The following is a 23,924-nucleotide window of genomic DNA, read 5'->3' as shown; positions in this document are numbered from 1 at the left end:
ATTTATTTTTAAATTATATGTTTTTATATTTTTATTATTTTAATATACTAATATCAAAAATAATTTTTAAATATAAAAATATTATTTTAATATATTTTTAAAGATAAAAAATCACTTTAACCACTGGAAACGGGGGCCAATGTGATGAGAGCATGTTAACAAGCAAAGGACACGACAGAAGTAATAAAATGCGACAACATTCTTTTACCACGAGACTTGCACATTCTCTCCAAGTCTGTGACATTGCAAAAACTTCATGTCTCAGCATGGTTCTCCCTTGATTCAGCTGAAAGCATAGCATATTCTGAGCACTCAGTTTAAAAAATAGGTCAAGAGCAATCTCTTGTCCTCCTATATTCATTAGGGTATATTTGCCTTTGGGGGGTCCAGTGGCTTGCCACTTCAGTTTCCTCTCATCTTCTCCCTGAGTGTTTATGCAATTGATCATCTAGGACCCTCTGGTAACTGTACACGTCAACTAACGAGCATCTCCTACACATATCCTTGAATATTTGTTCAGCCTCGATAACTTTTCCCTTTCCACACATCAGGTTGACAAAAAATGAAAAGCTCTGCAAATTAATGACATAATTCTTATTAATTGAGTCATAAAAGGCACGCATTGCCATTTCCTCATTGCCAGCTTCACAGAAACCACCGACTAAGCAACTATACAAGGTTGCATCCATCTCTAAACCATCCTGAAGCATGTCATCTACAAGATCTGCAACTCCATGCATCCTACCTTGGGACCTGCAAAGACCACATATCACGGTGCTATACGACACCAAATTTGGAAGGCAACCCATATTCTTCACTTGTTTAAGAAGAAGAACTGCTTTATCAAGCTCCCCAATCTCCACAAGAATCCTAAGCACAGCATTGAAACTTCCAACACCCCGACTAATGCCCCTAGCCTGCATTTCCTTCATAATAGAAATCGCTTCATCGGGTTTCCTCATCTTGCAATACGCAGTAATCACAACTTCATACTCTTTTGCATCAAGTTTCATTCCTTTTCTAATCATCTCGCTGAAATATCCAATAGCTTCCTCCGACTTCCCCGCAACGGAAAGGCCCTTCAAAATACTCAAATGAGTTGCAACATTTTCTTTCACCCCATTCAGTCTCATCTTTGTCAGAAACCTCCTAGCCTCATCAACATTTCCTCTCAGACACAAACCATAAATAATAGCATTATAGGTCCATAAATTCGGGTTGCAACCCCGAATCAACATCCCATCCATCCACTTCCTTGCCTCATTCAATTCCCCTTTCTTACAATAACCATCAATCAAAGTACTATAAGTAACCGTATCTGGCAAACAGTCCTTACTCTCCATCATCCTACACAAAAATATCCTTGCATTCTCCATATCACCTTTTTTACAATAACCATTAATCAAAGTATTGCAAGTAATCAAATTAGGCTCACAAATCATTTCATCAAACACTTTCCTAGCATTCTCAATCATACCCACTTTGCAAAACCCTCGAATCATTGTTGTATAAGTTGAAGCATCAGGCTTTACAACGGCATCATGCACAATTTGATCAAAAAATGACTTTGCTACATTAATCTGATTGACTTTCACTAACACACCCAAAATAGCATTCCAAGAAAACAAGCACTTCCCTTGTTGAATCTCTTTCACTTTATGAAACCAAAAGATTGCACTTTTAGTATCCCCACTATACCCATAAGCTCTAATAAGTTTACTAACTAAAAGATCAGAAAACATGCCATGTTTTTCAAGGAGGTTTTTGGCAATGGGAAAAAGCGAGTGAGAGAGGAGAAGGTCAATGATGGCTACATAGCATCGGTGATTGTGAGAGTAGTTGTTTGGGTTTGGGTTCAGGTTTGATGCCCAGTTGAAAAAGAAGAGGGCTTGGAAAGGATAGGGTTGCTGTTCTTTGATGACTTCAATGACCAAGTTGGAGTCCAGGTGAGGGGAGAACTGGTTTAGATGGGTTGGATTGATGTGTTTAGGGTTAGGGTTTTGGGGGTTTAGGATTTCGAGACAAGAGGTTATGGCAGTGACCAGGGAGGCTAGGTGAGAAGAGCGAGGATGGCGGGTTAGGGTTCTTGCCGTTGCTGCTGCTGGTGGCATCGCCGTTGCTGCTGGTGAAATGAAACTGAAATGGATCTTTGGTTTTCAGTTCTATGTTTTATTAATTTTTGGTTGCTAGGATACGGCACGGCATGGGAAGCATTAAATTAAGTTTTTTTCATATCTTAAAAAACTAATAGCGCTTCTTTCACGGTAAAAAGACATCTTACACATTACACTTTGAATTCAAACATTATAATAATTATTTTATCATTCATATAAAAAATTATTGAATACATTATTAAGGGTAATGCATGTGGTCTTTTACAATGATTATTAGTTATTATTATATTGAAAAAAAATAACATGGTTTTTTTTCTAATTTTAAAATAATAAAATAATTAAATTATTTTAAAAATAAAATTGATTTAAGTATTTTCTAAGAGTTAAGTTTGTTTGTGTTTTTATTCATTAAAACACATTATAATTACTAAATTATTCTTAGAAACAAATATTTTTTAAATGATATCTAGAAGCTTTTTTATATTTTTATTATAGTTTAGTTTTTTTTAGTATAATCAAGTTGAGTGAAAAATAATTTAATATTTTAATAAATATAAAATATAATTTAAAAATAAAAATAGTTGGGTATGTATCAGCATGTGTGAAATGCTCTTCAAGCAGTAGGAGGAGTCTTTTAGTAGCCAAACACAACCTTCCACAATGGTGATGGAATTGTCTCAACGTTCTTTCAATCTCTTAGTGGTATAAGTGGCTTATAGACTTCTTGTTTAGCTCGATGACCTCTTGTTTTTTTATCTCTCCTTCTTGATTTCTGTATATGACCCTCAAATTTTTAAAACAACCTTTCAAATTTTTTTTTCATATTTGATCCTTATTGTTTTCATTGCCTTTTGTTTTATTAGAATTTTTTTTTTAATTTCATCATCTTTCAAAAAAATTTTATTTATTAGATTTGATTCTCATTCTTTTGATTGCTATTTATTTTATTTGAGATCATTTTTAAAATTAATTTTTTCAATGATTTCATCCTCTTTGAGTTTTTTTTATCAGATTTGGTCATCTTTATTATTTTTTTAATTTTGGCAACTTTTTAAAATTGATATTAACTCAACATTAAATTAATTAAAAATTGAGCAATCTAATTAGTCTGGATTTAAAATTTCATGAATTGTAAGTTAAAGAGATTAAACCTAGTTTGAAAAATTCATCTAGGTTTACTTAATTTTTTTTTCTAAATTCATATTTTTTCAGTTTCATCATCCTCCAACACTTATTTAATTGGATATCAAGCTCTAATATATATTTTTATTTAATTTTTATTAGATTTTTTATTAATTTTAAAAATGACTTGGATTATCTTATGTCTTTTTATTTGTAAGCATTATGAAATTATTATAAAATAAAAAATTGAACCAAATTAGTGCAAAGAAAGGTATTAACTGTTATAATAATTTTAGAAAATAACCAAAGAAATGAATTAAAGGAATTGTGGGGGAAAATTTTAAATTTTAAAAACTATTATCATCTCCTTTTATCCCTCAAGGCCAATTGCTAGGAAAAAAAGTGAGGAGAACATCATATATGTGTGGCATCGAGGCAATTGTCCTCCTAAATTGGGGTCTTTTTGCGGTGACAAGGGAAAGAACAATGAATTCTTGTTTTTAATTAGTAAAAAAAAAGATAGAGTCACTACCTAATATTGTAATTTAATTGATTTCAGAATCTGGTAGAGGGAACTAGTTGTGTATAAGGAGAATGTATCATCCTAAGTATATCTTATATATGGTAAACTGTATTGTTTGTTTATCTGATATAAACTAAGATATTATTGTATTTTTTAACTGTTAGTCTGTTTAAAGTTTTAAAAAAGTCATATTCGGTAAGGAGGTGTTTATCTTATTAGGTTAAAACCTAATTATTTTAAAGTCAAAACAAGAAAATAAAATAAAAAATATTTTTATTCAATATACGGAATACATCTTCTATATAAGTTCTCAATCTTATATATTAAAATAAAATTTTTGATATTTTTGAAATATCGGTCGAGTTCTCATGAATTTAATAAACTTGTTATTAAATTCAATATATATACAAACAATTTTTGTAATTTTTAGTATGCTTAAATTTGCAAATATAATTTGCTTTTTAAGAGTCTTGGCTATATATGTACACAAATAAAAATTTATTTATTTTTTATTTTTTGTATTTTCTCTGAAATTTTGAAGAAAAATAGATATATTTAATACTGAGTTAATATTTTATATTATAAGTCTACAACCTGATATTAAATAAAAGTATTAGAAAAACATTTGAGAGACTCTCAAATAGTTTTAAAGTAATCCCTGAAATTTTTCAAAGATTTTGAAAATTATTTAGAATTTGTTTGATAAAATAAAAAAATTAATAAAATTTTTTGTTAAAAGTTTGATTAAAATATGCTTGTCAAACATGCTATAAAAATAAAAATAAAAAAATTTTCCTTATAAAATTTGCATAAGCTAAATATTGCGTAAGGTAAGGATATAAAAGGTCCAGTCTCTTATCAAAGTGAATTTTTTTTTTAAGTTCTCAATTAACTAATATATTTAGAATTATAGTAATGGTAATAGTTTAAAGTATTTTTTATTTAAAAATATATTAAAATATTTTTTTTAGTTTTAAAAAAATTATTTTTGACATTAATATATTAAAACGATTTAAAACCATAAAAAAAAATTCATTTTAAACAAAAAAAAATTTAAAAATTTTAAAAAACATGATTTATACCTCATCCCAAACACACCCTTCTCAGCCCAACATAAACATTATAAACGCAAGCTACACCCATGACAAAAGATCTGCACTCAAAAGCTTCAGCAAAAATGGAAAGCCCCTACACTATTCATCCAGTGTTCATGCCATTTTCGTATTATTATACGTATGCATAATTTCCTTAAAAAATATATCTAAGCATCATATGAAAACACTAATTTAAATGAATTTTCTATGAACAAATTTCTTCAAACATTATTTCCAAATCGGGCACATGTAAATCATAGAAACAAACACGCAAAATTGATGAATATAATTAATCTAGGAATTCATGCTTCAAGAAGTTTGAGGATTAGACCTTCAATAGCAAGAAAATGAGGACGCAAGGCTGCTGGATTTCTCACAGTTAGGGTGAATTTGCTGCTGATGAAGACGATTCTCCACTGCTACTCCCGCGGGTGCAAAAGAGACGAAAGGCTGGAGGTTGACAAGGCAAGCCTCCTCCTGCTGCTTGCTCACGGTGCAGAGAAGATGACGCTGCTGGAAGGAGGAGCTTCCATCTCTTCTGTCAGGAGAAGCTAAAAACGCTGTTGCTGGGCTAAAAAGAAAATGAAGCGCTGAAACTCGTGCTAATGTTATTGCTCTGTTGGAACCCTTTTTCAGTAATGAAGAGACGGAGACCAGTTGTTGCACGATCTGCTACTGTTACTTGAAAGAAGATGCTGGACTACAACTGGTCACGGTGGAACCAGTGGTTAGCGATCATGAAGAATATCTTCCACGACTGCTCACGGTATAGAGGAGATGAAGGCTGAGCTGTTGTTGCACGATTGAGGAGATAGTTGCTGTGAAGCTGGTCACGCTAATGGCTTTGAAATGCAAAGGAGTTCACAGTTCTTTTGGGTGCTTGGCTACCAGTTGGTGAGGCTGTTGCTTACGTTGCTGAGAGGAAGAAGCTACTGACGAGCTAGTGCAAAGCTACTTCTATAAGATATCACTCCTGGAAGTGTACTTCAGGCTCCCTACAGATGCACTGCTGAGGAGGAATGGCTGGAACGTTGGAGCTGTCGCTGGAGAAGAAGAAAAGTTCATTGTTACTGGGTTGCTGGCTGGATGAGGGAGAGCTTCTCACAGTGGCAAGGCACAACTCCAGCAACAGTAGTGATAGAGGTGCTCGTCAATAAGAGGAAACGTGAGCGTCAGCTAAGTGGTGGCATACGAGAGGCACAAAGTGGTGCTGATGGAGAGGGTGTCACAGTGTTGGCATCGCTTCACTGAAGGAATGGGCGTTGTGAGAAGAGGTTGGTGGTGGTGGTGCTTAGAAGGAGTGCACAACTTCTGATAGAGATGAAAAGTGCTGGGAGTGAATTATTTTCTCTTTGGCCTTTTTTTTTTCCAGCTACTCGCTCACCTCTCTCGGCTGCTTGAATTAGGATATATAAGGAAGAAATAGAGAGTTTTTTGGGCTGGTAAGTTTATGGGATCTCAAAGAACTTGAATGTTTAGAAATAGATCCCAGCTATTTATTAAAGTTAAGGATGAAAGCTTGTCTTACTCTAAAACTAATTAAAAAAAATATTATATTATTTTTGCTGGTAAAGCAATGTTGAATAGTGTTTTTAGGCGAGAATATGCAAATGTTTTTAATTCAATAAGAGCTAGAGTTTTCGCCTAGAGTTAAATACAAATACCATAAACATTAAATTTGTGTGGTGTGGTGAAGGGGTGAGGAAAGAATTAGGACCAAAAGGTGAGCACTTAGTGCATCCTTTTTCTTTTATTTCAGGGAAGAAAATAATAAATAGTGAAATTACCATTTTTTTTGGTTTGATTCTTGAACTTTTAGCACTTTGCAATAGAGTTTTTTTGAATCCCTTCAAATTTCACCATTAGCCCTTTTCAATTGGAATCTTAAATTTTAATATTTTTTATAAAGTGATCTTTGATTTCAGATTTATTTAATGTATTGCTCAATTGAACTTTATACTTTAAATTTCTTTCAATTAAAACCTTAATTGCACTAATTTAATCTTTTAAAATTTCAATTGTATCCCTAATCTTTTAATATTTGTAAATTGATCTGAATAAGGCCTTCAAACTTTATTTTTTTTCAATTAAGTCCTTAATTGAATTACCAAAACTCATTAGAATTTCAATTAAGTCCTTAAACTTAGTACTTTCATTTTTTACTCAATTGACTTTCAAACTCAATTTCTATTCAATTAAGCTCTTAAATAAGTGAATTAAACCTATTAGAAGTTTAATTGAGTCCTTAGACTAATTAATTCTTCCAATTTTGGTCAAGTTAATTTGGATTTCAATCTCAATTTTCTTTCTTTCTTCATCTCATCTTGTCAAAACATCCCAATTTAGCTATTTTTCTGGTAATTTATGGCTCAAATGTTTATTTCCTCATGTTCCAAAACTATTTTTGGATCTTATATTTTTTTATGTTTTAATAAAAATTATACACTTTATAAAAACAAAAAATTGGAGGTTTAAAATCGGGTTATGATAAAGTACATGAAAAATTGAAAAGAAATTTGTGTGCAAATGCTTAAGAAAAAGAGAGATTAGGGGTTGGGGAGGGTTTAGAGAAGGATTAAACACAAGAAAAACACTAAGTTTAGGTAGGATTTGTGAAGAGAAAGAGAGTGATTTAAAAAGAAAGTGAAGATGAAAGGAGGGAAAAAAAAAGAGTTGAAGAAAATGTAAGCTAATTAGTGTTCAAAGTTCAAAATATGATTAGGTAGGATGTTTAAAGTATGTTTATATCAATTAGAAAGAGGATTTCTTGATTTTCATTAGAATTCTTGCAAAATTGAATTAGGGTTCCAAGTGAAAATTTGAGAGAAATGTAAATTATCTTGGAATTGATTTTTTATGATCATTATAGGTTATGAAATGAATGAAATCATGATGAAATGATGAAAAACAATTGGGGGGTTGGTGGGTCTTTAGTGGTCGGTCATGTGTTGATGGGTGAATAGTAAATTTTCTTGATAGTTTGTGTGAATCATAGTGTGAATGGTAGTTTTTTGGGTTTTTGGTATTATTTCACATAATGATAATGAATTTAGTAAATTAAGAATTTACTCTAAAAAAAAATTGTTAAGTAGAAGAAAGAAAATGATTACGAAGTAAAAAGATAATTATATAAATGAATAAGAATAAATAGAGATGAAAGCATGATGAAAGGGTTTTTAATGTTTTCATAGCCTTTATAAAGAATAACTAATAAAAAATTTGAATGTTGAAGATATATGCCAAATATGGCTAATTCTGATAGAGAATAAATCAAAATATTGATATGAAAAAATTGAATATAATAATAATTTTTCATTTTGAGTCTATGCTAACCAATGAGAATTGATGATGTCAATAGACCCATGACATTAACATTAACAAAATTGAAACTAAACTTGATTAGGTTTTCCAAATATTTGGATAGTTAATAATATCAATGAGTTATATTGATATCAATAATTTTATTTAGGACTTGATTAGTTATTTTTGAAAGGAGGTCAATAATGTCAAGAGTTTTCTTGATATCGATATTTTTAAACAATAAATTTAAGATACCTAAAAAAAGAGTTAATTAATTATTCAAGTTAGGATAATTAATGATACCAATAAATCATATTAATATCGACGTTAATTATTAGTTCTGATTAGCTGGTCCATATAAAAGAGACTAATGATGTCAATAATATCACTAGCTTCAACAAAAAAAAAAATATCAGCGCGAATAAACATGAATGTGTCTTTATTCTGTTAAATTAAGGTTGTTATAATATTTATCATTCTTTGTTAATATTAGCTTTTTTTTAAAAAAAGTATTTTTAAATTAAATTAGATTAATTAATTAAATATAAATATAAGATATTCACCTCATGATATTTTATTTGATTTATTTTTCAGGTCGTTGCTCTAAAGATTTACGCGGTATCTTTTGGTATGATTGTGTAGTCTTTCATAATGATATTAAAACTATTTCAATAAGTTATTTCTAGTGATGAGGTGGTATATACTACAAAACAACATGGAGTTTCTAACAAACTTTTTTTCTTCTTCTTCAAAGCATGATGTTAAGAGCTCATTTGTATAATTATTATTGCTGATTTTTTTATTAATTATTTTTAATTATATTATTAAATTAAAATTCAATCAAATATTAAATTATTCTTACTCTTTTAAAAATCACAATAATTACATCAGAAAAATTTTAGCACAAATTTAGCACTGGAAACACAAATAACCATATTACAGTATAAACTCTAGAGCTACATGTTAAAAAAAAATATTTTTGGTGGGAATTCAATATGAGTGGACATTATTGTCATTTTGATAGTGTTTACTTTAAGTTTATTTAAAAATATGATTGTGGTTGTTTTTTAAATAATTTTTTATATCAAAATATATATTACTAATTTTTTTATTTTTTAAAAAATATTTTTAATATCAGGATATAGAAATACTATAAATATATTAATTTAAAATAAATAAATAAATAATTTTTTAAAAAAATATTTTTAAAATACTGAAAAAAACAGCCCTTCATCATCACCGCCGAAGTCATTTGTTAGGAGAGTGGATGTCTGCAGGGACAAATGTGCTACACAAGATCCACCTTCTAACATGTTTCGTGAGGCAATCTTCAATCAGGTTAATCAGTTACCGTTGACTGGTTGAGTTGACACATCATAGAAACAACATTCCATGCTGGCGGTGTTCACTCCATTTTCATTGGTTATGGCTTTTGTCACGAAGGGGTGATTGTCGGTTTCATTTGGACTAAAACATTTGAATTTTTATTTTTAACTTAAAATGAATTTGGTTTGGTTGGATTTTATATTCTTAAAAACTGGACATTTTTACCATTGTCCATCCCATTCCAAGAATAAAACGTTTGATCTCTTGTTTTCTGTCTGCCCCAGTTTCTGCATTGCGCTAAATGCCGCTGATCTTATGGTGATCTTTTGTCTGCCCATTAAGACTCCCCCCCCTCCCCCACCCCCCTCTTGTGTATAAAATTTGAGCAGAAGAATCAACAAACAGTCTTGGAGACTTGTGTGTTGGGGTCTCGGTTTTTCCAACATTTCGAAATTGTGGGCTGTGATGGACACACATCCAGGATGGATTGCGGGCTAAAATCTCATATTTAGACATTTAGGACATCAGCTTATCATAGTATATATTATTTTTCAGCCATCAGAAACCACGAGTACTGTCAGGACAAAACATGGAAGAAAACCTACCTTGCAGCTGATCTGTACATATATTGTTCCAAAGTAAAGTCTCCTAAATTAAACTGCAACAAGCTTGTTGCTTCACTCGTCTAACACAAACTAGAGTAGCAGCCATATCTTCCTACTTCTTGAAACAAAAGTGCCTTTCCATGGAATCTGAAACTTATATTCAGAGTATGAAGATTATAAATTTATCAAAAGTCTTAGCATTTTGCAGCCATTACTGTACAAACTCCGGTGTGGTCAATTTAATTTTAGATCTCCACGTGCCATGCATCACAAGTGTTTTCCTATGCCATTTGTGTAAATATTCTTTTATTTTCTATTATGATGATGCCATGAAAGGCCATCTCTATTGATTTACTATGCCTGCAGGTGCATCCACCAATCACCACCTTCCTCATCAGAGAAAACATATAAAAGCTGGCTCAAATGCTGCAAGAAACTTTGCCAATGAATGAGTTTGCGATACAAAGACATTGGAAATGAAAGATTTTGTCGACTTTTTACTCTGGTTTCATTCACTTTGTGAGACCTGATATGGCAGGGCAATAAGATTAGACAAGAGAAGACATATTTCGCATACATATTTCTGCCGAGTGATTCTTTAAAAAACCAGAATGGACATGTCTACTACTTCCTCGTCAGCTCCTAGCATGATAAATCAAAGATCAGAAGAAAGCAAAACGATAGCTATTGATAAATATTTTGCGGGTGCATTATAGATTACAGCCACAAAATAAAATCACAATCAACAAAATCTCCTCGATCTCTGATCAAGAAGTGTCTCAGTACTGCCATAACAAAATTCAAATGCCTCTACTCAGCATTTCACAATCCTTGGAGAAAAATTAAATAAAAAAAAAAGTAACATGAACACGCATGTTATGCACATAACAATATCATCCAGCGGACCCAGAACAGGCATTTCTTATTTCCTCTTGAAGCCTCATGATTTCTACTTGTGCACGTACCCTTTCTTCTGCATCGTTCGAATTTAAGAGTACTTGGAGATCTGTTAATTGCCTCTGGATGCTTTTGATCTATATGTAACCAAAAGAAAAAAAATGGAAAGAAAATTCAATGATTTGAAAAGTTATGGCGAAGAACAAGGAGCATAAAAACTACAGGACGAAGGCAGACCTTTCTGTGTGGCCATCGAGTCATCCCGAATTTCCGGCATATCTTCTTCACTACAGTGGGACACAAGTGCAACCTCCTCGCTGCATCTTCTATAGGGAGATGGAAATACTGTCTAAAGTCATCCAGTGTCAACCTTCCTGCTCTTGCCCTCTGCATGAACCCACAACCCCAAAAAAATTACTCAATTAATTAGTACTAATAAACAATATAAGGTCTTAATTGTTTTCATCTATCCTTATATTGCAATGCGAATGCAAGATGCCTTTATTATGGTTGAAGATAATAAGTAGAACCTGTAGTGCAAGATTGCTTCGAGTCGTTCTCTCTGTCTCAATCTCTCCCTCTCCATGATTCGTTACTTGTCGATCCTCTGTTAAAGTTCCAGCTTTCAAGTCTCGTGATATTGACATGTACAAGAAAGAAAAAAATTCAATTCTCCTCATAGTGTTAAGAAAAATCTAAGGAGTTTGCAATTGCAACAGTAAATAAACGTATTATTATGTGAAGTCTAGTTCATGCAGAGAGATACTAACCTGAATTTGATGGGGATGGATCGTGAAATTCATCAAAATGCATATCGTCAGTCCACTCGTATCCAACACAAAGGGCTTCATAGAAGAATGAGTGTGGATCTTGGACCATAATGAAGCCCGCCTGCCTTCTATCGTCGCAATACTTCTGCAGAAATTCCTTCACATTCTCCAAGCTTTTCTTGCAGAAACTGCAAAATGTATGAAACCACGGCGTTTACAATTTCAGAAAGTGACTCATAATCAAAACACCAAAATAAACGAAAACAACTAAACTAGACCAATAAAACTTACTCAAACATATAATATTGAGGGTGGATTGCCTTGACATAATCCCGGTTCTCAAGAATAGCATGACAGATGATACCCATTCTCCCATGTATCTCAAGTTTTGTAGTATAGTTCCCTGCCACGACAGAATAGGTAAACTTTACAAGAAAAAAACCAGGAAAAAAAAAAGAACTAGAATTATCAAAGAGAGAAAGAAATGCTATGTAAAACACACCATCAGTGTGGATTATTTCTCTTAGAACTTGACAGCAAGTGCATTGAAAAGGGACTGGTTCAGGTGGCCAAATAGCAATATTCCTCTCATCAAGGAAAATCTCTTCACTTCTTCCTGATGCATTTGAAGTTTGTCCATCAGGAAATGACGCGTTGGGAAATGGTGTATAAGGAAGTGGTCCAGAAGAACTTTGTCCCTGATTCTGATGTGACGGACCAGCCTCATGAGATTGCACTCTAAGATTTTCATAATAAAAATTCCAAGCCATTGGATCCTCATACGGGTTATTAGGATCCAAAATGTTTGCATTGGCGTTTGCACTGCCACTGAATGATTCAGGAATTGCTGGAGTGGGTTCATTGTCAGAGGATAAACCTGCAAGGCTTGGGTTTGCATCATTCATGAAATTTAGATGTTCATAGTCAATAGGGCTGTCATACGGGTCATGGTAGGGTACGACGGACCGAGGATCTGCCATTCAATAAATACAACACTACATAAACAAGTAATCGGTGGTTTTTCTTTCTTTTTTTAAGAGAGATCAAGCACCAGACAGTAGGCGAGTCTGGTGCTTGATGAAGAAGACAATAATGGAATATGAAGATTTTCCCGAGGAAGTTCTTGCATTTGAAGGAGATTTCAGGGGGGGCGCGAGTGGCAGTTAATGACCGTTGTGGGTTCATGACGGTTGGGGTTTTAAATCCCTCCGTTGAACCGTAGATTTGATTGCAAAATGCATACGACACGTCTTATGTTATATTTAAATGTAATGAATTCTTCCAGGTATTGTTTCTAAAGTTTGAACTAAAAAATAAATCTTCTCAACCATTAAATCAACCTCTTAAATAAAATAAATAAACAACACATATGTTATATAATTTAATCCTTAATCTTTGATTCCATGACTCCTATTCATTTGGTGAGTGGATTGTTTTTAAAAAATAATTTAACAAAATAAAGTTGATTAATTTCTTAACAACTCAAAATTGATACACCAAAACAACAATTATTTTAAAGTAAAAAAATAAAACAATTTTAATTAAAAAACACTTTTAAAACATAAAAACAAATAATTTTTTTTTCATCATTTTTTCTAACTTTTTTAATTGAATATATTATTTAACTTCATCTTTCAATATCATACTGATTGGAAATTGAATCTTTTTATATATATATATAAAGTTATCTCAATTTCTTAATCCAAGTTTGACAAGTTAATCTCATTTAATTTTGGGTTAATTGAGAATTATTTTTAATAAAAAATAAAATGCTTTCCATTGAATTATTTGAGTCTAATGACCTGAATAGCAAATTTAACAAGTTAATTTAAACTTGATGTAAGTCAATCTAATATATTATTATTTTAATATTTTATAAAAAAGTTTCATCTTAATTATTATTTTTAGTCAAATTATATTTTTATTGGTTATCTAGGTTATTTTTTTGATATGCTACGTGGATTAAGTCATATCATATCAATTTTAATATAATTTATTTAAAAAAAATACATTAATAATATTTAAATATTCCTTTTATTTTCAATATTTTTTTATCCAAACTGCCATGAAAAAGGGTCTAGTACCCAACTAAAATGTCCCTTGTGGTTTATATGAAAAAACTACTTGAATTAGGTTTTATATTTGTCCATGTGTGATAGAATAATTAAATTTAAAGCTGGTAACATAGTTTTATAACATATTATTAAATTTTAAGACAATTGTGTGTGTATATTAAATTTCTTATTTTGTTTTTTAGATTTACATCTTATTAGATAGGTTGTATGCAGGAAGAGTCAAGATAAAATTTTCTTACTTTTTTGAAAAATAAAATATTCAAGCAAAACTAATGTTTTAAATTAAGAAAAAAAAATTAAAACTTGGGTCATTCACTTGGTCTAGTCTAGTTTATTAAACTTGATTAATTTAGTAACATAATTATTAAAAAATAATAGTAAATAAAACAAAAATAAAAAAATAATTAATTATAAAAAATAAATTATCAATATTATACCTAACAAAAAAAAAACTCGTTAGAAACTCATTATTATTGTGTCGTGAACATCGGTTTACTACCAGAAAGAGCTCACTAAAATGATTATAACATCGTTTTGAAAAGCTATATGACAATACGAAAAAAGATAACAAACATTACAAGAGGAATAACTCGAAAAGCAAGATTTCTTTTAAAAAAACTCAATTTAACAAAGAAAAATAAATAAAAAGACTTGAGGTTGCCCAAATCATTTTTAAAATCAGTGAAAAAACCTAAAAAAATAAAGAAACAAAAAAATAGAACTCAATCTTTAATTAAATTAATATGAAGGGTAAAACTAAAAAGATTAAGCTTAAAAAATAAGGAAAATAAAATATATCCTATCAAATATCTTAAATTTGAGTTGATTTCCAAAACTTGCAACCCGTAAAATTCTAGACTATGATTTAATTAAAAAACTCAATCCCTAACAAATTTAATATTGAGGTATGAAATAGAAAAACATTAATTTAATAAATTTATCAAATTAAAAAATATAAATGAATGACAAATTTATTATGAAAAAAATTGAAGAAGAATAAAATCATAAAAAAATAAACTATAATAATTACTTTAAATAAAACAAATAGCAATCAAAATAACAAGGATCAAATATAATTGATAAAACATTAAATGAGGATGAAAAAAATCAAATTTATACATTATTTTAAATAAAAAAAATATTAATTAAAAGAACATGAATCAACTCTCAAGTGAAAATAAATTGAAAAGTTTCTTTGAAAATTTAGCAAGCCACACATAGAAATTAAGAAAGAGAAAGCAAAGAATAAAAAGAAAATAAAAGGATATCAAACTTAAATTAAATACCTGTTTGCTATATGCATGAGACTATGAATGGAAAGGTTGTCAAGACGACTTGAAAGTCACTATTTAGTTACCAAAAACCCATGTGACATGTTGTTTGATGAAATTACCTCAACCCAATCATGAGCCGCTTTTTATTGGATAATATTTATATATTTATTATATTATTAAATTTTCTTTCAATGAACTTGATTATAATAAAAAAAAATCAAGATAAAAATATAATAAAGCCTTTGAAAGCCAATTTAGTAATATTTGAATTTAGTTATTTTACTATTTTAAAAAATAAGGGGAAAAAATATTTTAAATGCTAGTTTAATATATATTTTTTAAGAGTAATTTAGTTATTTACTTGTAGTAAAAAAAAATGTGAAAAGAATAATTTATTTATAATTAATTTGATAAAAAAAAATGAAATCTAATGAAAAAAACAAAAAGGAACCTCATGGCCACTGTAAAACGAGGGGAAGTTCCTTTTCTCTTACTTTTCTTTTTTTACCTCTATATTCCACACACACACACACACACACACATATTTATATATTAATTTTAAATTTATTCCAAAAGTTCATTTCTTTTACATTTTAATTAATACAAGAAAAATAAAAGAGATAAAGCCACAAGATTTAGAGAAAAAATTATCAATTGACATCAATTTTGCTCCCATGAGAATCATTAATATTGATGTCAATAGATTTACTAGAGGAGAGGGGTTGTTTTCAATCTTAATATTGAATAAAAAAAATTTAGAATTGATAAATAAAAGAAGTTTTTGGTTTGATTTTACATTTTTAAACAATTTTAGAATTTTTGTGGGCTTACAAATGAATTTTTAGATATTTTAAATGTGTTTATTATGTGCTTTTAGATAAAAATAGATTGAAATTGATTTTTCAAATAAAAATAATCGAACTTAAATTTATAACCACCACGACCATGATTGAATTATGAAAAACTAAATGACATCTCATCTACATAATTATTTTCTAATAAAAAAATTAGAGCAGGTGGCTTGTCTTTTATTAGAAAAACTAAATTAAAATGGCCCAAACAACGGGTTTGAGCTAGAAGTCTTGCGTGCTTTGGTTTTGTTTTAAGGGTCGAGGTATGCTGGGCACCCAAACCTGTTTATGTGCCTGGATTTTTTTTTTTTGAATTTCTAGTACAATAATTTTTATTATTATTTTAGGTTTTTCGATCTTCTTATTTTCTCTTGTTTTATTTGTTTAAAATTTAATTTAATTTTGGTAATTCTAGGGATATTTTGAAAAAAATGACATAAAAGAGAAAATGTGAATTTTAAAACTTTTATTTCATTAGATATTTGAATTTCTAAACAAGATTTATTTTTGGTTTTCTAGAACATCGCTAACAAAATAATTATTTAATCAATATATTTACCACATAAAATTTATAAGCAAAAGACTAAATTTTATACTTCAATAACTAATTAAATAATTTCAAGAAATTATAAAAGTTAAATTATGAACAGCTCTTATTTTCATATTGCTATTTGTATAATTGAACAGATCTTATTTTCATATTGCTATTTGTATAATATATTCTAATATTTAATGGTTAATTTGTTTTTTTTGTTATGTGTATAACTCTCTTGTTTGCAATTTAAGTTTTCAATATTAGGTTTTTGTTAGTTTTTTTAACTTCATTTTAAGTGTTTATTTGATTTTAAATTTATTTATTACATAGCAATTGTATTCCAGAATCACAAGTTTAAGAATTAAATAAATTTTTTTTTTATTGTTTAAAATAAAAAAAATCATTTTAAATTTTTGGTCCGTAACTCGAGAAGTAACCTGGGAATGAAATAAAAGAGATGTTTTTACAAATTCTTCAAGGATAAAAAAAATAAATAAAAATAGTGGAAGTAGCCATCTATCAATCGAAGAAGGGGAGAGAGTGAAATGAAGTCAGCAATATCATCAACGACAACACTCTTGAGCTCAAAAAATCTGAGCCTGAAGCTCCATTTAAATCATTCCCCTTTCTCTCGCTTGCCCTCTTCCCTTTTCCGCTCAAAATCAAACACCCACTTCCTTTCTCTCCTACCACGTAACAACAGCACTCACAACCAGAAATCCCAAATCCACACTCCAATAATGGCTTCTTCTTTCATGCCCGAGCAAGCCAGAGCCCCTCCCGCTCTTCCCTTGCCCGTTCCTCCTGTCACCAAGGCACGATTTCTTGATTTGTTTCTTGATTTACTTACTTCTGTAATTGATTTTCTTTTTGCTTGCTGTGTGATATGATGCGATGTGCAGTTTAAGATTGGGCTGTGTCAGTTATCGGTGACGGCTGATAAAGAGAGGAATATTGCGCACGCTCGCAAAGCAATTGAAGAGGCTGCTGCAAAGGGTGCCAAGCTTGTTATGTTGCCTGTAAGCTTTCCCATTGAGCTTTGTATTTTTATTGCTAAAGTAAATTATACGCCCTCGTAATCATCATGTAATCATGATTCTTATTACTCAAGGAGTGTTTTTGATGTATAAATGTGGTTAGATGGAGTTTTTTTTTTTTTGAAGACAGAAAATTCTGGCTTTCATGTTTGGTAGAAAACTTTTCAACTGATGCTGAGGGTTTGTTATGTTTATTACAGGAAATATGGAATAGCCCGTATTCGAATGATAGTTTCCCGGTTTATGCCGAGGACATTGATGCAGGTGGTGAGGCGTCTCCTTCTACGGCCATGCTCTCTGAAGCTGCTAGTCTTCTGAAGATCACAATTGTGGGTGGCTCTATACCAGAACGTTCTGGGGACCGGCTGTATAATACATGCTGTGTCTTTGATAGTGACGGAAAGTTGAAAGCCAAGCACCGGAAGGTACATATAAAAGCATGATGAGATATTGAATTCAAACCTCACTTTAGTATACAGGCAGAGAATAGTGATTTTACAGATCAATTGTCTGATGCTATTTGATCATGATGACAATCTCTTAAGTCTTTGCTTGTGTGTAACTGCAGATACACCTTTTTGATATTGACATTCCTGGGAAGATCACTTTTATAGAATCAAAGACTCTAACAGCAGGAGAGACTCCGACCATTGTTGACACAGGTTTTCTGTTCCTTAAAATTCAATTTTCAAGTCTGAGAATTTATTACACCTTTCTCAAGTGCCCGTTGAGATAGCATATACATTCTGATAAAGATCTTTGTCGAGGTTCAGTGGCAAAGATTCTTACACTGCATTCTGGAGTACTTCTTTTCTGGTTTTCAATTGTTTCCATTGAGATGCCCTTGTGCTCATGAAGTTTAGAATTCTTTGAATCCCTTGGGTATTCTTGATTGGTTTGACTTCTGATCTAACTATAGTGCAAAGTCATATCTCTTTGATTTCAAATGGTCTTGTAAATGTATAATTGAAAGAAAAAAAATTGTGGTATGTTGTTTGTGGATTAGCCTCCTGAGATTCCGATCACAAATACCTTTTCCAATTAAACTGTTGAACGCAGCTTGACTACCACTTCAAATCATTTGGTTCATGCTCATGATGCAGTTGATGGCCCCATAGTATCTCACTCCGGATTGTGGTTCCTTTTGAACAGCAAGTGCTGCTCAGGAGTCCTATTGGAAATGCAAGTCTCCAACATTATGTTTTTGTTTGTAGAACATCTGATAAATGAGAATACATAGCAGCAGCCATTAAATTGCTGTTCTTTTTTTTAATGTGCAGTAGCAATTCTTATATTCAAGTTTTTTGTTGATCCTGTTCATCTGTTTCACACCTCCATTCTCGGTTGAGACAAACACCCTATTGTTATTGTTGTTTTGTTTTCTCGGGATTGGGAAGTTAATCATGGATTGGGCCTTGCAGAAGTTGGTCGTATTGGTATAGGAATCTGCTATGATATTCGTTTTCAGGAACTGGCAATTATATATGCAGCAAGAGGTTTGTTTCTTCCTTCAGTTGACCAGTAACATACTTTTCTTGTTCTTGTCGATCTGCCTGCTGATAATGGAATATTTGTTGCCAGTAGCATAATTTAGGTGATTATGTTAGCATATAAACGACCACTAGTAATAGAACTCATGATATCTATCTATTAATTTACTTACAACTGTAGGAAACCTCTGTTTTAGTAATACTGGTTAATTTGCAAGATCCTTCTTCCCTCCACTAACCAGTAGCAATACTTTATTAAAATCAAGTCCTATGGAGAAGTGCTTAAGAGGTCTTGGATCAGATCTAGTCATAATACTAGCATGCCATTATTTCCAGGTTTATTAGATTTTGCTTCTAAATGTGCCTATGGGCATCTTTTATTACACAACATCTCTTACATCTATTGGGTTTAGCAAACAAGGAGAAAAAGTCTAGCACACTCTAAGTTGCTGTGTAATAATTTTTCTTATCCTAAATGTAACATTTATCATGTTCTTTTACAATTATATCTCTTGTTTCAGCACTTCTATTGACGGTCAAAGATATGACATATTTTGGATTTGCATTGCTTTGTACGGTGCATTCTGTAAAGCTATCAGCTCTAATATCATCCTTCATATCATCTTTAATATCAACCATTGTATCATCTTTAATATCATCTATCGTTTCTCTGTTGTGGTGTAGGCTTCTAGTTCCATTGACAGTCAAAGATATGACATATTTTGGATTTACATAGCTTTGTATGGTGCATTCTGTAAAGCTATCATCTTTAATATCATCCTTCGTATCATCTTTAATATCAACCATTGTATAATCTTTAATATCATCCATCATTTCTCTGTTGTGGTGTAGGCTTCTAGTTTTTGAAAATTCTTGCCTTTCCCACAATTGTCAGGCTTTTATGCTGCTGATCATGTTGATTGTTGAGTTTATAAATAGACCGAACACTGACAGTAGCTGCTTTTGGCACCAGGTGCTCATTTGATATGCTATCCTGGGGCATTCAACATGACCACTGGACCATTACATTGGGAGTTATTGCAGAGGGCAAGGTACTGCTTTATTTACATGTTCGAGTATATCTGGAATTATTCCCGTGTACCCCAAACAAGTTTACTGTATGCTTTATTTCTAGACTTTTTTTCCAACATGAAGTTTTGAACTTTCCCTTCTCAGATCTGTCCTACCTTCTTTGATAAGTCAGTGATCTTCATGATAGAAACATAAAAGAGAGATGTTTGCAATTTTTTAGTTCTAGATTATGGTTAGGGAATCTTGCTGATTACTACCTTCTCATTTCATTCACAGGGCTGCGGATAATCAGGTAATGTATCAAACACACCTTTTTTAATGTGGAAATTATAGAGCTTGAAATGTTTCAATATCAGTATTTCAAACTTTTGCGTTCTTGTAAAGGTTGAAGCAATACCTTGCATGCAAATTATCTCTCTCTATCCCTCCATCCCTCTCCTTTTGATAAAAAAATAAGATTATTTTTAATTAAAAAGTAAAACAGAGCATGTATATACTATTTACAAGAGGGAGGATGAGTCATCCCCTAAGAGGAACAGAAACAGAAGACAATTTTACATGAAGAACCAAAGATTCTTAAAAACCATTCTTAAAACCAGAACATAATTACAAATTCACCTAACATTGGCTCCCCTGCCAGTAAATGCATGATTGTCGGATGATGCCCTCCTAGTGGTTAAATTGGTCACTGCATCAACCTCTTAGTCTGTGCCTATGTGGTAAAATATGTGGCATCACTATAGTGAGATCAAGGTACATGTAATTATTAGATTTTGTAATTGCTATTCTGGGCAGTTCTCTCTATTGCCCTAGAAGATAAGTTTCATTTTATAAACTGCTCTTTCCTTTTCCTGTTTTAGTTGTTCCTGGAAAGATTAAAAGTAACATAAATGAGGGGTGAGAAACTTAAAGGAGATTCATGTTATTAGTACAAGTGATTGTTGGCTTCAAAATTGGTTTGTGTGTAAAAACATACGAAGTGAAACATTTATAAGGACTGCATGTGCACTGTGCTTTAGTATCAAAATGTGAATTTCCTTGCGACCTATTTTCTTCATTGCCAGAAACCAACAACCTTCTGAAAGAATTTGCAAGTTCTCTAATGCAACACTGCATGCTTCCACGAGTTTGGTTTTTTCTGTAGAAACCTGTCAGGAGTTTCTCACAGGTGCTTCTTTTATGTTAACTTCTAAATGACAGCTATATGTGGCAACTTGTTCACCTGCTCGTGATGTTGCAGCTGGTTATGTGGCCTGGGGCCATTCCACTCTTGTAGGACCTGTGAGTAATTTCATCATTTCTTCATTCTATTGGTCTATTTCTGCAACTAAGCCAATCACAAAAAAAAACTATATGAGTTACAGTTTGGAGAAGTTCTGGCCACCACTGAGCATGAGGAGGCCATAATTATAGCAGAGATTGACTATTCACTACTTGAAGTGAGAAGGTGATGTGCCTTCCAATATTGCAGATTCCCATTGTTTCCAGATGTTACCGATTAATTTTCGTTTGGTGTTTTTCTCTTTATATTATTGTCTTGTGTCAAAAACATTCAGGACAAACCTCCCCTTAACGAAGCAACGAAGAGGTGATCTTTACCAGCTGGTGGATGTTCAGAGACTGAAAAGTGACTCTTAGTAATCGCTGAAAGACAGCTACAGAGACTGAAAAGTGAGCCTTGGCGATTATCAAAAGACTGCTAAAACAGATGAAAGTTCCAGGAACGAGTTATTTAGTGGAAACTATTGGAGGCCTCCCTCGTCAATGTCGTCTTTGAAATTGTATTGGAGAAAAGTCATGACTGGAAGTTCAAAATAATTCCCAAAAAACACCGCTTCTCGCAAATTTCGAAGGAATAAATTCCCCTGTTTGTGCTCTTGTTAATTAGAGAAGGTAGATGGCTATCCTGATTATCCCTGATTAGTGGATATTGGAAAGGAAATGAGGATAGATTTGCCAAATAATTTCCATATAATTTTGCTGCAGTTCGAAAAAAACAATATGGCTGTAATGCTAGATCGCTCTGTCCACATTACTGACACTCCATCCCTATAATTCTCCACTTGGTCCGCATGCACGGTTTCAGCTTCATCCTCTGTAGCTGCTTCCCTGTCTTCCGATTGTTGACATTCCCAATCTTCATCCCTTTCTACTTCAATCATAAACAGTTGCCTCTTTTTGCACCTATGTTTATTATTCTGGTTGAAAGTGTAGCTGGCATTAGGTTTGGGTGGTGACTTGTAAGCGGAAAGGAAAGGGATTTAATAGTGTTTTCCATATTCCATCTCTTCTAGTTCTATGGCCTCATTCAACGTTTTCGGTCTCCATTTCTCCGCAACATGATAAAAAAGAAAACTGTTTGGTTACTCTTCTAATACAGAAGGGACGAAGATAATGAAAATGGAAATGTGACTATAAGGATTCGGTTACTTTTGTAGGATGGAAGAGACACAGATAAAGCTTGAGTTATAGGTTAAGTTAACTTAAATTAATTTAAAAATAAAAATAAAAGTAGCTATTATTATAGTTTTAAAATATGATTTGGAGTTGAGGAAAGTCCGAGTCACAAGTGGGGTTTATTGTTTATCTGGGTCAATATAAAAATAAAAATAATTACTGAGTCACAAGTGGGGTTTATTATTTATCTGGGTTAATATAAAAATAAAAATAATTATTATTATAGTTTTAAAAACTGATTCGGGGGTTAATCCAAGTTAAGGTTCAAGTCACATGCTAAAAGGGTTAATCTGAGTCAATATAAAATAAAAATTATTATTATTATAATTTTAAAATTTAATTTGAAGATCAACTTAGGGTAAGAAAAATTTGTTATTATCGTGATTTAAAAGTCGATTAAGCAAGACTAAAATCACGAGCTAGAAGGGTTAACATACAAATAAAAATTGTTATTATCTTAGATTTAAAACTCGACTAGAGAGTTAAACTCAAGACAAGGTTCAAGTCATAGTTCAAGAGGGTTAACTTGACTAATCTAATTATTATTATTTTTAAATAATCAAATTTCTCTTGTTTTGACCAATTTTTTTTCAAAAAAAATCAATGGGTTCCTTTTAATCTATGTTTTATCCTAAGTTGAAACGGGTTTTTGATCGAGATAAATCAAGTCTAATTCAAGTCTTGGATCAACTGGTCAAGTCAATCATGATTTTACAAATAAGGTTATTATAATATTATTAATTTCAACACTTAAAATAAACTAAAGTAAAAAAATAATAATATTTAATTATTTTTTAAATATTAAGTTTGACAAAAATACATATTAATAGTAAAATTATCTTTTTTATATTTTATTATATTTTATCTACTATAACTAAATAGAATACAAAAATAGTTATTTTATTTTATACATCACTATCAAATATAATTTTATCTGTTTTTTTTTTTATCTTGTCTTCTCTCTTGTCATTATCTCTTGTTATTATCTTTGTCTCTTTTATTTTGGGATAATAATCATTATTCCACGTGTTGCATTATGGATGGGAATAATATTTTTATCATTTTATCCTTTAAATGAAAAACTTTATAAATCATTGGTTAAGGGTAAAAGTGTCTTTATAATAGGATTATTTTGATATTTTTAAATTAACAGAGAAAAACAGGTTTTTTATTTTCTAATTGCCCAACAAAACGATAGTTATGCCTTTAAAAGTAAGAAATTATTGGGCTAGCACGGAGCGTTATTTTTGTATTTTCAAGTACAAGTGCACTGTGAAATCACTTCGTATTGATTGAAAGACAGATCCTAAGTGGAGCCCACCATAATCAACCCCTGTATGTATTCACATTAGATCCATTACCAACCCTAGGATTCTGAGGATTGGAGATAGTCATAATAGATATAGGCGTGCTCTTTTGATA

General features: G+C 31.3%; 3 protein-coding genes and 1 long non-coding RNA gene across 4 annotated transcripts; 1 reads left to right on the top strand and 3 right to left on the bottom strand.

The window, feature by feature from the left end:
- Positions 1 to 140: 140 nt before the first annotated feature.
- LOC105122146 (pentatricopeptide repeat-containing protein At1g09900-like) lies at positions 141 to 2,200 on the bottom strand. The gene has a single exon (XM_011021074.1). The coding sequence runs from the start codon at positions 2,109 to 2,111 to the stop codon at positions 414 to 416; it is 1,698 nt and encodes a 565-aa protein (XP_011019376.1). The 5' UTR covers positions 2,112 to 2,200; the 3' UTR covers positions 141 to 413.
- Positions 2,201 to 10,950: 8,750 nt separating this feature from the next.
- On the bottom strand, positions 10,951 to 11,608 carry LOC105122145 (uncharacterized). Its single transcript, XR_841647.1, has 3 exons — positions 11,512 to 11,608; positions 11,219 to 11,368; positions 10,951 to 11,118 (listed from the first exon to the last, which is right to left on the bottom strand). It is a non-coding gene; the product is annotated as an uncharacterized LOC105122145 (long non-coding RNA).
- Positions 11,609 to 11,746: 138 nt separating this feature from the next.
- Positions 11,747 to 12,731, bottom strand: LOC105122402 (uncharacterized). The gene is made up of 3 exons (XM_011021494.1): positions 12,254 to 12,731; positions 12,043 to 12,154; positions 11,747 to 11,939 (listed from the first exon to the last, which is right to left on the bottom strand). The coding sequence occupies exons 1-3, from the start codon at positions 12,729 to 12,731 to the stop codon at positions 11,747 to 11,749; spliced, it is 783 nt and encodes a 260-aa protein (XP_011019796.1).
- Positions 12,732 to 16,990: 4,259 nt separating this feature from the next.
- LOC105122144 (Nitrilase/cyanide hydratase and apolipoprotein N-acyltransferase family protein) lies at positions 16,991 to 22,002 on the top strand. The gene is made up of 10 exons (XM_011021073.1): positions 16,991 to 17,301; positions 17,389 to 17,505; positions 17,724 to 17,948; positions 18,092 to 18,185; positions 18,945 to 19,019; positions 19,987 to 20,065; positions 20,322 to 20,337; positions 21,246 to 21,326; positions 21,410 to 21,492; positions 21,602 to 22,002. The coding sequence occupies exons 1-10, from the start codon at positions 17,032 to 17,034 to the stop codon at positions 21,681 to 21,683; spliced, it is 1,122 nt and encodes a 373-aa protein (XP_011019375.1). The 5' UTR covers positions 16,991 to 17,031; the 3' UTR covers positions 21,684 to 22,002.
- Positions 22,003 to 23,924: the final 1,922 nt, after the last annotated feature.

This window comes from Populus euphratica, unplaced genomic scaffold (genome assembly GCF_000495115.2).
Source record: "Populus euphratica unplaced genomic scaffold, PopEup_1.0 scaffold19.1, whole genome shotgun sequence".
In the NCBI taxonomy this organism is placed as follows: Eukaryota; Viridiplantae; Streptophyta; class Magnoliopsida; order Malpighiales; family Salicaceae; genus Populus; species Populus euphratica.
The sequence above is the reverse complement of the archived record's forward strand: the minus strand, read 5'-3'. Positions and strand labels throughout refer to the sequence as shown.

What these genes read in the sequence shown, in the direction of transcription:
- LOC105122146 (XM_011021074.1), bottom strand. Translation starts at nt 2,111, where the DNA reads ATGCCACCAGCAGCAGCAACGGCAAGAACCCTAACCCGCCATCCTCGC.
- LOC105122402 (XM_011021494.1), bottom strand. Translation starts at nt 12,731, where the DNA reads ATGGCAGATCCTCGGTCCGTCGTACCCTACCATGACCCGTATGACAGC. An exon ending in AGAAATAATCCACACTGATG is followed by an intron (nt 12,155 to 12,253) that starts GTGTGTTTTACA and finishes CTGTCGTGGCAG; the next exon opens with GGAACTATACTACAAAACTT. An exon ending in CCTCAATATTATATGTTTGA is followed by an intron (nt 11,940 to 12,042) that starts GTAAGTTTTATT and finishes TACATTTTGCAG; the next exon opens with TTTCTGCAAGAAAAGCTTGG.
- LOC105122144 (XM_011021073.1), top strand. Translation starts at nt 17,032, where the DNA reads ATGAAGTCAGCAATATCATCAACGACAACACTCTTGAGCTCAAAAAAT. An exon ending in TCCGACCATTGTTGACACAG is followed by an intron (nt 18,186 to 18,944) that starts GTTTTCTGTTCC and finishes TGGGCCTTGCAG; the next exon opens with AAGTTGGTCGTATTGGTATA. An exon ending in AATTATATATGCAGCAAGAG is followed by an intron (nt 19,020 to 19,986) that starts GTTTGTTTCTTC and finishes TTTTGGCACCAG; the next exon opens with GTGCTCATTTGATATGCTAT.